General features: G+C 68.2%; 2 protein-coding genes across 2 annotated transcripts; one reads left to right on the forward strand and one right to left on the reverse strand.

Annotated features, from left to right (window-relative positions):
* The first annotated feature begins 353 nt into the window (after nucleotides 1-353).
* On the forward strand, nucleotides 354-5,171 carry STARD7 (StAR related lipid transfer domain containing 7). The gene is made up of 8 exons (XM_065659039.1): nucleotides 354-783; nucleotides 2,216-2,391; nucleotides 2,521-2,570; nucleotides 2,814-2,924; nucleotides 2,998-3,080; nucleotides 3,265-3,364; nucleotides 3,727-3,811; nucleotides 4,462-5,171. Exons 1-8 carry the CDS (start codon nucleotides 437-439, stop codon nucleotides 4,635-4,637), a joined length of 1,128 nt encoding a protein of 375 aa, XP_065515111.1. The 5' UTR covers nucleotides 354-436; the 3' UTR covers nucleotides 4,638-5,171.
* A 5,562-nt stretch (nucleotides 5,172-10,733) lies between these two features.
* LOC136003415 (uncharacterized) lies at nucleotides 10,734-12,552 on the reverse strand. The gene is made up of 2 exons (XM_065659038.1): nucleotides 12,502-12,552; nucleotides 10,734-11,933 (listed from the first exon to the last, which is right to left on the reverse strand). Exon 2 carries the CDS (start codon nucleotides 11,905-11,907, stop codon nucleotides 10,855-10,857), a length of 1,053 nt encoding a protein of 350 aa, XP_065515110.1. The 5' UTR covers nucleotides 11,908-11,933; nucleotides 12,502-12,552; the 3' UTR covers nucleotides 10,734-10,854.
* Between the last annotated feature and the right edge of the window lie 50 nt (nucleotides 12,553-12,602).

A 12,602-nucleotide genomic window follows, 5' to 3' on the forward strand; every position in this document is an offset into this window, starting at 1 on the left:
AGCCTTGGGTGCCCTGGTTTAGTGTGAGGTGTCCCTGCCCGTGGCAGGGGTTGGAACCGGATGATTTTAGTCCTTTCCACCCCAAACCATTTTATGACTCAATTGCGCTGTCCCCCATCCCCCGCCATTGCCCCACGAGAACCCTCCACTGCTGCTGTGACCCCCACAGACCCCAAACCCTCCCAATGCCCCCCAAGAACACTTCATTACCCCCTCCATAAACCTCCATGCCCCCACCAGCCCCCACTGCCCCGCCCTCCTCCTGGGGGCGTGTCCTTGCATCAAGCCCCGCCCCCCCCTCCCGAGCCCTCCGCGCGCCCTTGCCCAATGACCGCAGTGGGGGCGCCCGTGCGGCGGCCAATGGCGTGGCGCGGCGCTGCGCGATGACGCCATCGGGAGCGCGCCGCAGGGGCGGCCCCGCGGAGGCAGCGGCGGCATGTTGCAGCCGCGGCGGCCGCTCGCCGGCCTGCTCGCCCGCTGCGCCCGGCCGGGCCCCGCCGCGCCTGCCCCTACCCCTGCCCCTGCTGCCCGCGGCCGGGCCGCGGCCCCAGCGCGGCGCCGGGCGCTGCTGGCGCTGCTCTGCAGCCGGTACCGCGGCGGTGCCGGGGAAGCGGAGCGGGCGCGGCGCACCGGGGGCGGCGGCGGCGGAGGAGGAGGCTGGGGGGGGTGGTGGTGGCTGCTCCGGGGCCGCCTCGCGTTCGCCGCCACCGGCCGGCTCATGGCCACCCTGGCCGGGGTGTTCGTGTGGGACGGGCAGCGCATCGAGGAGGAGGAGCTGCAGCGGTGCGTGTGCCCCCCCCCCCGCCCCCCTTAGACGGGACCCCCCCAGCGCTTGGGGGGGCTCCGCATCCCCCCAAGCCCCCTCTTAGGCCCTGCGGCCCCCCCAGGAACCCCATCGGACGGGCCCACCCCCGGCGCTGCGGGGCTCCAGAGCCCCCCGACCTCTCGGGGTCCCCCCTTTGCAGCCCAAAGCTCCCCCCCCCCAGATATAGGGCAGGCCCCGTAGGCTGATCGGGGTGGGCGCCCCTTAAATCTATGGGGTGGTGCCCCCCCCCCGTCCCCATTTCTGGGGTGCTGGGGGGTCCCCTCTGTCCTCTCCTGTCCCACCATGGGGGCTCACTGGGGATTTGGGGTGCTCCCCATCGCGGTTGGCAGTTACACCCCAAACCTGTCCCTTGTGCCTGGGGGGGCCCCGATCCCGTGGGATGGCTCCAGAGGGACCTTCCCGAGGCTCAGTGAAACCCCAGAGCTCAGGAGCCGCGACCCCCGAGCCCTCTTTGTGCCACCGGGATCGTGTCGGGGCGATGCCAGCGCTGGGAAAGGCACCAGAGGCACCAAATCCCATTCCCAAAGGAGCGCCGAAGCTCGTCCCCTTCGGGGTCCCGGTGCCCGCGATGAACCCGCTGGAGTTTTCCACTGGGCTCAGCAGCGCTCGGCTTAGGCCCGGGATTAGGTGAAGCGGTGCCGGGATTATCCTGTCCCGGTGACTCGGAGCAGGCTGGAGCCTCTGCTCCCTCCTCGTGAGGATCCCTCCAGCTCCCTCCGCCCCCGGGGCTCCCAGGAGGGCGCTTCCCTTGGGTTACCCCTCCTCCTGTTCCCTTTCTCCTTATTCACCGCTCGCTTTCCAGCCCGGCTCCGCTCCCTTCCCTGCAGCCGATGCCTTGTGTCCCAGGCAGGTGGAATCCTCCATAGGGAACAGCGTCGGGAAGGGTGGAATGGGATCAAACCCTGCAGGAAGAGAGGAATGGGACCTTTCCCATCCCCTCCCAGGGCTCATTCCCTGTCCCCTCTCCTTTAGCTCGGTTTTCCCTGGCATCCCAGCACGGGATGGGGGCATTGGGGTGTGGAGGAGCCGGAGCTGCACCTCCAGATCCAGCAAAGGGGTTTGTGGATGCAGTCTGGGATCCGTCCAGGAGTCTGGTGACTTCCAGGGAATGGGAATTCAGCCGGACCAGTGGGACCGGCCTCGCAGGTCACAAACGGGTGCCAATTCCTTTGACACAGAGAGGATATCCCGGCGCCTGGAGCGTTGGGAATGAGCCTTGGGGCGGATCCAGCCTTTCCGCTCTCATGTGTCAATGGCGGGGGGGGGAAGCTGCAGCTTGGGATGGGGTTATCCCGGATCTTGGAGGCCTGGATCCAGCTCCTGTGGGTGAAGATGCTGGACCTGGGCTTGGGTGGTCACTGACAGGGCTCTGGGTCTCTCTGGTCCCAGCTCTGCGCAGGAGATGAAGCACATGGAGAACATTTCCAGCCTGTTCCAGGGGGATTCCCAGCGCCTGGATCCCAGAGTGGAGCAGGGGGAGCAGCCCTGGGAGATGATCATGGACAAGAAGCACTTTAAGCTCTGGCGGCGGCCGATCGAGGGCACCCACTTGTACCAGTACCGAGGTAACGCAGTGGGAATGGTCCAGTCGTGGTCCTCTCCTCAGCTCCTGATGCCCTTTGGCGGGGGGGTCCTGCCTAAGAAAATCCCTTTTCCTTCTAATCCCGGGATTAAAACCTTTCCTCTTCCCGCAGTGTTCGGCTCCTACACGGATGTCACCCCCCGGCAGTTCTTCAACGTGCAGGTGAGCGCCGTGGACGTCAGGTTTGGGATGAAGGGACCTTAAAGCTCCTCCAGCTCCAAGCCCTGCCACGGGCAGGGACCCCTTCCACTGGAGCAGCTTGCTCCAAGCCCCTGTGTCCAACCTGGCCTTGAGCACTGCCAGGGATGGGGCAGCTGGGATGTGGGATGCAGGGGGGGGTCCCTCTGAATCCCATCCCCGGTGCCCTCAGCTCCTCACCCCCCCTGCACTGGGCTCTCTCTGCAGCTCGACACCGAGTACAGGAAGAAATGGGACTCCTTGGTCATCAAACTGGATGTGATCGAGAGGGATTTGGCCACGGGCTCCGAAGTGATCCACTGGGTCACGCACTTCCCGGTGAGCCGCCCCTTTCCCACCCTCCCTACCCCGGGAAGCCACCGGGGCTCATCCCTGCCCTTTCCCTCCCCAGTATCCCATGTACTCCCGGGACTACGTGTACGTGCGGCGGTACAGCGTGGACCAGGAGAACAACCTGATGGTGCTGGTCTCACGGTACGTGTCCCGGTGGCACACGCGGGGAGCTGGGAGGAATTCCAGGATGGAATCGGCCAAACCTCAGGGATCTGCCCCCAAACCAGAGCAGTTTTTGGGGTGAAACCCTTGTTCTCTTGGCACCCGCCTCCACGGCACCATCAGTGCACGTCAGCCCGAGCTGCTCCCGTTTCCTTCCCTCCAGGGCTGTGGAGCATCCGAGTGTCCCGGAAGATCCCGAGTACGTTCGGGTCAGGACCTATGAATCCCAGATGGTGATCCGGCCCCACAAAACCTTCGATGAGGTGGGTCCTGGCGTGCGCAGTGGGGCAGAGGAGACCTTCCTGCTGCTCCAAGTGGATCTGCTCCTTCTCCAGCTACCGGTACTGGGCTGGGCTCAATGCTCCCCACTGGAGAAGGGGGATCAGTCCCTTCCCAAAGCCAAGGAAAACCCATCCATGGGGGACTGGAAGCTCTAGCTCAGTAGTTCCATCCTTTTCCTGCAGGAGCATCCTGCTCCCAGGAGCCAAACGCACTGCTCGAGCCTCACAAATCCCATTGGGAAGCACTTAATGCTCCTAAAACCAGCATCAGGATCCCTCCTGCAGGGAATGGGGCGGGGGGGATGCAGAATTCCTGCTGGCTCAGGTCTCCTCCTCCTCCCCAGAACGGCTTTGACTACCTGCTGACCTACAGCGACAACCCGCAGACCGTGTTCCCCCGCTACTGCCTCAGCTGGATGGTCTCCAGCGGTGAGTGAGCCCCAGGGCTCGGAATTCCAACCCTCAGGCTGGGAGATTCCATCCGGAGCAAGCCGGGAGGCTGCAGCATTCCCCGGTGGGGGGGGCAGGAATAGGAGGAGATGCTTCCAATTGGAGACGTGGAGGATTTGGGGGTGGTTTGAGTGCCTGGGGCTGCTCTTCCTTCCGCGTGGGAGGGGGTCTGTGCATGAGGATGTTCCATCTCTCCCGAAGGAGATTCCCCTTCTATAGCCACTGGTTTTAACTGGCTCCCAGCCCCGGGATCCGGAGTTCAGAGAATGGAACTGGAGTCAATGGGGGAAAGCTCCTGGGAAGGGAGGCTCTGGCGATGGGAAGTGTGAGGAATCCCGGGATGCAGCAGGGCTGTGGGCCCGCTGGGATAGCGGCAGGAAATGAGGAAGAGGAAGAAGGCAAAGAGGAAAAGGGGGAGGAAGGGGAAGAGGACAATGAGAGGAACAGGAAAATGGGAAGGAAGGCGAACGGGGAGGGGAGAGTTTAGGTGAGGAAGGAAAAGGAAGCTGAGGGGGGGTCGGGCTGGAGCTGCAGGGGGGCTCGGGTCGGGGGGATCTCCCCTTTGGCTGGCAGCAGCCCCAGGGCCCCCATGAGCTCCCGCTCACTGCATCCCGCGCCCTTCCCGCCAGGAATGCCGGATTTCCTGGAGAAGCTGCACACGGCGGCGCTGAAGGCCAAGAAGCTGGAGCTGGAGGTGCGGGATTACCTGTCTGCCAAGGGGCTGGAGGGCGGCGAGGGCAAGGCGCCCGCGGCCGAGCACAAGGGCGAAGGGAGCCGCAGCCCCGCGCAGCTGGAATACGCCTGAGGAGCCCACAGGAATCGCAGCCGGAGCCAGCCCAGGGGGTGCCGGGACTGGGAATGGGGGGGGAAAAACCCAAATCCCCCTTTATTAACACCCCCCCCCCCGCAGCTCCTTGTGCCATCCCTCCCCAGCCTCCTGGAATGGTTTTGGATCTGAATTTTGTATGGATGAGGTTGGATGGAGCTGGATGGGGGTGGATGAGGTTTTTCCACATCACCCCATCATGGGGGGGGGGGGGGGGCTTTCCCCACCCAAAGCCCCTCCAACCCCCTCATGTCGAACTGGGGAGGTTGAACTGGGTTAACTGGGATGAGGGAACCGCTCTTGGGATGGGTTTTGTTCCCAGGGCTGATCCTGCTGGATTCCAGCCCGAGGGGGGCCTCACGTCACAGCCCCCCCCCCCCCGGAGATCCCGTTTCACCCCCGCTGGGGTTGTCCCTGTGGCAGTGTTAATGGGGTGTCCTCCCCTGCTCCCCTTTAACCCCCCCTTAGGAACTGACCCCAAATGTTCCATATAAATATGAATTCCCACCTAAAGCCGTTGGAGCATGGAAAGGGGTTGGGGGGTGCCATTGGGGGGGGGGGGGGCTGTTTGGGGGGGTCATGGCCCTGCAATGTCCCATAGCCAATGCTGGGGGTGGCACTGGGGGGATCCCTGCAGGCCGTGGGGGGGGGCACTGACTGGTTCCCCCCCAGACAAGGCATCGCTCTATGGGTGACCCAGGCAATGCCCATGGTATCCCCCCCAGGTCCCAACCACCCCCCCATGTCTGTGTGTCCCCTCCGGGTCATTTGGGGGCACGGGGGGGCCGTGCTGGTCACAAACCTTTATTGCAGCAGCGGGGGGGGGGCTGTGACCCCCGGCCCGTTTTGGGGGGGTCTCCCTGAGTTTCCCACATTGCTCCCACCCCCCCCCCCCCCCCAAGTGCTGGTGGTGCCCGAGGGCCGCGCGTACCGGTCCCCCCCGTTCCTGTCCCGCTCCCCCGAGCCCCCTCAGGGCCGCAGCCGCTGGGGCACGAGGCTCCGCAGCGTTCTCCGCTCGGACTCGTTCCTGCGGACGCGGGCGGGGGGGGCCGCGGCGGGGCCGGGGCCCAGGGAGGGGCTGGAGCGCGCCCTGCTCAGCGCGGGGGGGGCCCGGGGGGCCGCTCCCGGCTCCGCCTCCGCCTCCCAGCGCGGCTCGGCCCGGCCGCCGCGGAGCCACGAGTCCAGCGCCCGCACGTAGGTCTCGTAGCGCCGGCGCTGCGGGGGGGGCACCGCGGCGGGGTCAGCGCGGGGACAGCGGGGTCACCGTGGGGGTAACGGTGCCACCGTGGCCGCAACAGGGACACCATGGGGGTAATGGGGTCACCATGGCAACAACAGCATCACCATGGGGGTAATGGGGTCACCATGGCAACAACAGCATCACCATGGGGGTAATGGTGACACCATGGCAACAACAGCATCACCATGGGGGGGTAATGGGGTCACCATGGCAACAACAGCATCACCATGGGGATACTGGGGTCACCATGGCCAGAACAGGGACACCATGGGGGTAATGGTGACACCACGGCCACAACAGCATCACCATGGGGATACTGGGGCCACCATGGCCAGAACAGGGACACCATGGGGGTAATGGTGTCACCATGGCCACAACAGCATCACCATGGGGGTAATGGTGACACCATGGCCACAACAGCATCACCATGGGGGTAATGGTGTCACCATGGCCAGAATAGGGACACCATGGGGATACTGGGGTCACCATGGCCAGAACAGGGTCCCCATGGCGCTAATGGTGTCACCATGGCAACAACAGCATCACCATGGGGATACTGGGGTCACCACGGCCCCAACAGGGTCCCCATGGAGGTAATGGAGCTGCCATGGCCACAACAGGGACACCATGGGGATACTGGGGTCACCATGGCCAGAACAGGGTCCCCATGGTGCTAATGGTGTCACCACGGCAACAACAGCATCACCATGGGGACAATGGAGCCACCATGGCCAGAACAGGGTCTCCATGGTGCTAATGGTGTCACCACGGCAACAACAGCATCACCATGGGGACAGTGGAGCCACCATGGCCACAACAGCACCACCATGGGGATACTGGGGTCACCATGGCCAGAACAGGGACACCATAGGGATACTGGGGTCACCATGGTAACAACAGCATCACCATGGGGACAGTGGTGCCACCATGGCCAGAACAGGGTCACCATGGGGACAGTGGTGCCACCATGGCCCCAGTGCCGCCACGCCCGTGGCAGCATCACCATGGCCATACCGGTGTCCCCACGGGCCCAGCAGCCCCCGTGCCCCACAGCAGCCTCTCTGCCCCGGGCAGGGACCGGGCTGGCTCTGACCCCCCGGGGCAGCCCCGCGCCCCCTCACCTCGTGCAGCAGCAGCTCCGTGTCCCGCCGGTGCTGCCGCGGGTCGGGGCCGGGGCCGTGGCGCTGCCGCTGCCGCAGCTCCTGCTCCGCCCGCTCCATCCAGGCCGCGTGGCTCCGGCGCTGCTCCTCCTGCGGCGGCACCGGGTGAGGGGGGGGCTCCCCGGGACGGCTCCGTCCCCGTCCCCCGTCCCCCCCCCCTTTGCCGGTGCTCACCGGGGGGCTGCGGCTGAGCGCCGCGGGCAGCAGGGGCCGCGCGGGGCCGCGCCGGGACCCGACGGCGGCGGGGAACGGGGGCGCGGAGAGGAGCGCGGCCGCCAGGTTGAGCCGCGCGATCCAGGCCAGCATCTCCCGGGGCGTCCTGCGGGGGGGGGGGGGGGGGTCACCGGGGCCGCCCCCCCGGGACAGCCCCGCGCCCCCCCCCCCGCACTCACGGCGCTTGGAAGAGGAAGCGGCGCCCGTCGGCCGTGCGCAGCCGGAACACGTCGGGGCGCTTGGTGTAAGCGGCGGCGCGCTCGGCCAGAGCGTGGTGCACCCCCAGCGGCGCCTCGGGGGGGGCCCCCGCCCTGCGCAGGTGCAGGAGGGTCCCCTCCAGCACCGCCTCGAAGCGCTTCCAGCCGCGTCTGCCCCACGGCGCTGGGGGGCACGGGGGGGGCTGGAGCCGGCGACGGGGACGCCCCGGTTCGTGCCCCCCGCGGACCCGCAACGGAGCCGCTCGCGTCCGCGCCGCTGTGGCCCCCCCGAGATGGGCACCCCCAAACCGGCCCCTGCAGACCCCGGCGCAGCCCGAGGGCACCCCCCCGAGTGCACCCCAGGAGAGGCTGAGGCCCCAGGGCTGGACCCCAAATCTGGACCCCCAAACCCCCCAATCTGCCCCATGGACCCCCCCATTCCCCCCCCCCCCGCTCACTCTTTCTGCCGTCGGCCTCGGCCAGCACCTTCCTGGCCAAGCAGCCCCGGTGGGTGACGGCCGCGGCCCCCCCCGGCAGCTCCGGCCGGGATTCGCTGCTCCTGGGGCCGGGGGGGGCCCGCTCCTCCTCCTCCCCATCCTCATCGTCCCTGCGGGGGGGGCTCAGCATCACGGGGGCCCCCCCGCGGCCCCCCCGCTCCCCCCGCAGCCCCGCACTCACACTGCCCACGGCAGCTCCTGCCTGCGGATGGAGCCGTAGAGAGCCTGGGGGGGAGCCGGGGCTCAGGGGGGGCTCCGGGGCCCAGCGGGGCCCCCCCCGCGGCCCCCCCGCACCTTGAGCTGCTGCCGGGGGAAGTCCTGCCCGTCCATCATCCCGCGCAGGTTGGCCACGAACTGGGCGCTGCTCATGGCGCGGCCGAGGCGCTGCAGGGGAGCCGGGCGTGGGGGGGCTGCCCCCCCGCACCCCGCCGGGGGGGGCACCCGGGGGGGCCCCCCCGCTCCTCACCTGCCCGTGGAGGTCGGTGTTGAGCAGCATCAGGGCGCAGGTCAGGGAGTGAACCGCGTCTGGGGGCAGCGCGGGGCAGCCCCCAGTGAGGACGCCCGGCCCCATCAGCGCCAGTGGGGCCAAGGGGTGCCCCATAGGGCTGGGGGGGGGGGCAGGGGAGTCTGTGTGGCTCAGGGGCTGTCTATGGGTGCTATGGGTGTCTATGGGTGCTATGGGTGTCTACGGAAGTCTATGGGTCTCTGGGGGTCTCTATGGGTGCTATGGGTGTCTATGGGTGCTATGGGTGTCTATGGAAGTCTATGGGTCTCTGGGGGTCTCTATGGGTGCTATGGGTGTCTACGGAAGTCTATGGGTCTCTGGGGGTCTCTATGGGTGCTATGGGTGTCTACGGAAGTCTATGGGTCTCTGGGGGTCTCTATGGGTGCTATGGGTGTCTATGGGTTTCTGTGGTTGTCTGTGGGTGTCTCTGAGTGTCTATGGCTGCTGTTCATGTCTATGAGTGTCTATGAGTGTCTATGGCTGCTATGGGTCTCTATGGGTGTCTATGGGTTCTATGGGTGTCTATGGGTGCTATGGGTGTCTATGGAAGTCTATGGGTCTCTGGGGGTCTCTATGGGTGCTATGGGTGTCTATGGCTTTCTAGGGTTGTCTGTGGGTGTCTATGAGTGTCTATGGCTGCTATGGGTCACTATGGGTCTCTATGGGTCTCTATGGGTGTCTATGGGTGCTATGGGTCTCTGTGGGTGTCTGTAGGTGCTGTGGGTGTCTGTGAGTGTCTATGGGTGCTAAGGGTGGCTATGGGTGTCTATAAGTGCTATGGGTCTCTGTGGTTCTCTATAGGTGCTATGAGTGTCTATAGGTGCTGTGGGTGCTATGGGTCCCTGTGGGTCCCTATGGGTGCCCGGGGCTCACCGGCCGAGGGGAAGGCTCCGGGGTTGCAGCTGTGGAAGCGCCGCGAGAAGTGCCCGAGGACGCGCTCCCGCTCCTGCGTCTCCCCCGACAGCGCCAGCGCCCGCAGGAAGCTCCTGGGGGGGGGATGGCAGCGGGACCCGGCCCCCGGGACCCCAAAACCCCCCCAGTTCACCCCAAAACCCCCAATTCCCCCCAACCCCCCCCGCACCCCCCACCCCCCCCCTCAGCGCCGCCCCCCCCCGCTCTGCCCCTCGCCCCCCGTTGCCCCATCGCTACCTGAGCGCCTGGTCCAGCGCCTGCCCCCCGAACTGGAACCGCTCCAGGAACTCCTGCGCCACCATCGCGCTGAACCCGTCCCTGGGGGGGCGGAGCTGGAGCCGGGTCCCGGCCGCGGCTCCCCCCCCCCGGCCCCCCCCGCCCCCCCCGTACCCGCGGCGCAGGAACGCGGCCACCTCCGACCTGCGGACGCCGTCGAGGCGGAAGAGGCGCGAGGCCAGGAGGCGCGCGTGCGCGCGGGACCCCCCCGCGGGGCTCCTGCGGCGGGAGCGCGCGTTGGGGGGGGGGGCGGGAAGGGACGGAATGGGGCGGAATGGGGGTCAGTGGGGTCAGGGGGGGGATGGGGGGGTCAGGGGGGGTCAGTGGGGGTCAGTGGGGGTCAATGGGGTGGAATGAGGGGTCAGTGGGGGTCAGTGAGGGTCAGTGGGGGTCAATGGGGTGGAATTGGGGGTCAGTGGGGGTCAAAGGGGGTCAATGGGGGGGATGGGGTTCAATGGGGTGGAATTGGGGGTCAATGGGGGGGATGGGGGCGGGGGGGCAGACACGGGGGGGGTTGGGGGCAGATGGACGGAGCAGAGCAGGGTTGGGGGGGTCGGGAAGGGACGGAATGGGGTGGAATGGGGGGTCAATGGGGGTCAATGGGGGTCAATGGGGGGATGGGGGTCAATGGGGTGGAATTGGGGGGCAATGGGGGTCAATGGGGGGATGGGGGGGCAGACACGGGGGGGTTGGGGGCAGGTGGACGGAGCAGGGCGGGGTTGGGGGGGTCGGGAAGGGACGGGGGGGCCTCAGCTCTGCTGCACTGGGGGGGATGGGGGGGAAAGGGGGGTTGGGGGGGTCGGGAGTGGGTGCGAACGGGGAGGGCAGAGCCCGGGGGGGGTTGGGGGTCCCGGGGGGGCCGCGGCCGGGTCCTCACCCCTGGGCGCTGGCCGGGGGCTCCGCGCCCGCCTCGGGGGGCAGCTCCTGCACGGGGGAGGGCGCGGGGGGGGGCCCCGGGGCAGAGCCATGGCCCGGGATGGGGGAACCCCGCGGTGGGGAGGGGGGGCGGGACCCCTCCCCCAGCGGCTGCTGTGGGGCATCTGTGGGGCTGGGGGGGCGCTGGGCGGGGGCTGGGGGGGTTGTGGGGCAGCAGGAGCGCTGGGGGTGCTCTATGGGTGTTATGGGGCTGGGGGGTCTATGGGGGGGCTCTATGGGTGTTATGGGGCTGGGGGGTCTATGGGGGGGCTCTATGGGTGTTATGGGGCTGGGGGTCTATGGGGGGGCTCTATGGGTGTTACGGGGCTGGGGGGTCTATGGGGGGGCTCTATGGGTGTTATGGGGCTGGGGGGTCTATGGGGGGGCTCTATGGGTGTTACGGGGCTGGGGGGTCTATGGGGGGGCTCTATGGGTGTTATGGGGCTGCGGGGTCTATGGGGGGGCTCTATGGGTGTTACGGGGCTGGGGGGTCTATGGGGGGGCTCTATGGGTGTCAGGGACCCGGGGGGGTCCCGGCCCCCCCATTGCAGCCGCAGCCGGGGGGGGTGCCCAGAGCCAGAGGCCAGATCCGGGGGGGCACCGAGCTCTGGGGCTGGGGGCCGGGGGGGGCTCTGGAACAGGGGATTGGTGTGGAAATGGGGCTCCTCCTCCTCGTCTTCATCCTCGTCCTCCTCGGAGCCGCTGTCGGTGCCTTCATCGCCATCATCCTCCTCGGCACTGCCATCGGGCTCCCGGTGCTGGAGCAAGGAGCTGCCACCCGCGGGCGCGGGGCCGGGGGAGAGGCTCCGCTCCATGGGGACGCGGCCGCGGCGCTCCTGGGGGATGCTCCCAGCCGGGGGCTTGGGGAAGAGGCTCTCGGATGTGAACCCGCAGCCCCGGCGCTCGGGAAGGGCGCTCCCATCCACGGGCGGGGGCCCGGGGGAGACGCTCTCATCCGCGGGCACGGGGAAGAGGCTCCGGGACGCGGACCCATGGGCTCGATGCCTGCGGGCGATGTTTCCATCCGTGGGCACGGATGAGATGCTCCCGCCCATGGACACAGGGAAGAGGCTCCGGGATGCGGATCCATGGGCCTGGCGCTCGGGGGAGATGTTCTCATCCACGGGCTTGGGCGAGATCCTGATGTCCGCGGTCGGGGGGGTCACCCCTGCAGCACCCACCCCTGAGAAGACGATGGCGTCCTGAGCAGCCAGGACCCCGGTGCTGGGGTTACCGGTGCTGCTGGCGCTGGGGTCACTGCTGCTGGTGGTGCTGGAGGTGGTGCTGGTGCTGGTGGTGCTGGAGGTGGTGCTGGGGGTCCCCGGCAGCCCCATGGCCGGTGCCAGCGCTGCGGCTCCTGCTGGGGGGAGGAGAAGGGGAGGAAGAAGGAAAAGAGGGAGAAGGAGGAAGAAGGGAGAGGGGAGATGGAAAGAGGAAGAGGACCCGGGGGGGGGGGAGGGACCAGAGGAGGAAAGAGGAAGGGGAAGGAGGGGCAGGAAGAGCCCGGGGCACGGGGGGGCTCCGGGGGCAAATCGAGGTGGGGAAGGAACCGCCGGGACCCCCCCGGGGCAGGAGCCGGGCTGGGGGCAGCGCCCCACAGCGCGCCCCACACCGCGCCCCACACCTCGCTTCCGCGTCGGGCGCAGCGCGGCACAAGCCCAGAGCAGCCACCGGGGAAGCCACCGCCGGGAGAGGGGAACGGGGAAAGGGGGGGGGGGGTCCCAAAGGAGGGGGGGGGACCCCAAAGGCTGCGAAGGGGACTCGGGGGGGGGTCAATGGGGAACCCGCGCTGGGATTTGGGGGGGCTCTTGCGGGGCGACCCCGGAGGGTGCGGGGCGACCCCAGGGTCTTTGGGGCACCCAGAGGTCACGTGGGGTCCCCCCGGGCTCGGGGGTCTCCGGCTCCCTCCCTCCCCCCCCTGCCCTTACCGGCACCGGCGGCGCGGGGCGTGTCTGCAGCTGGCCCCGCCCCTCCCGGCCCCGCCCCCGAGGTGGCCACGCCCCCCAATGCCCCGCCCCACGGCCCGAGC

Source organism: Lathamus discolor, chromosome 22 (genome assembly GCF_037157495.1).
Source record: "Lathamus discolor isolate bLatDis1 chromosome 22, bLatDis1.hap1, whole genome shotgun sequence".
NCBI lineage: Eukaryota > Metazoa > Chordata > Aves > Psittaciformes > Psittacidae > Lathamus > Lathamus discolor.

What these genes read in the sequence shown, in the direction of transcription:
- STARD7 (XM_065659039.1), top strand. Translation starts at nt 437, where the DNA reads ATGTTGCAGCCGCGGCGGCCGCTCGCCGGCCTGCTCGCCCGCTGCGCC. An exon ending in GAGGAGGAGGAGCTGCAGCG is followed by an intron (nt 784 to 2,215) that starts GTGCGTGTGCCC and finishes CTCTGGTCCCAG; the next exon opens with CTCTGCGCAGGAGATGAAGC. An exon ending in GGCAGTTCTTCAACGTGCAG is followed by an intron (nt 2,571 to 2,813) that starts GTGAGCGCCGTG and finishes CTCTCTCTGCAG; the next exon opens with CTCGACACCGAGTACAGGAA.
- LOC136003415 (XM_065659038.1), bottom strand. Translation starts at nt 11,907, where the DNA reads ATGGGGCTGCCGGGGACCCCCAGCACCACCTCCAGCACCACCAGCACC.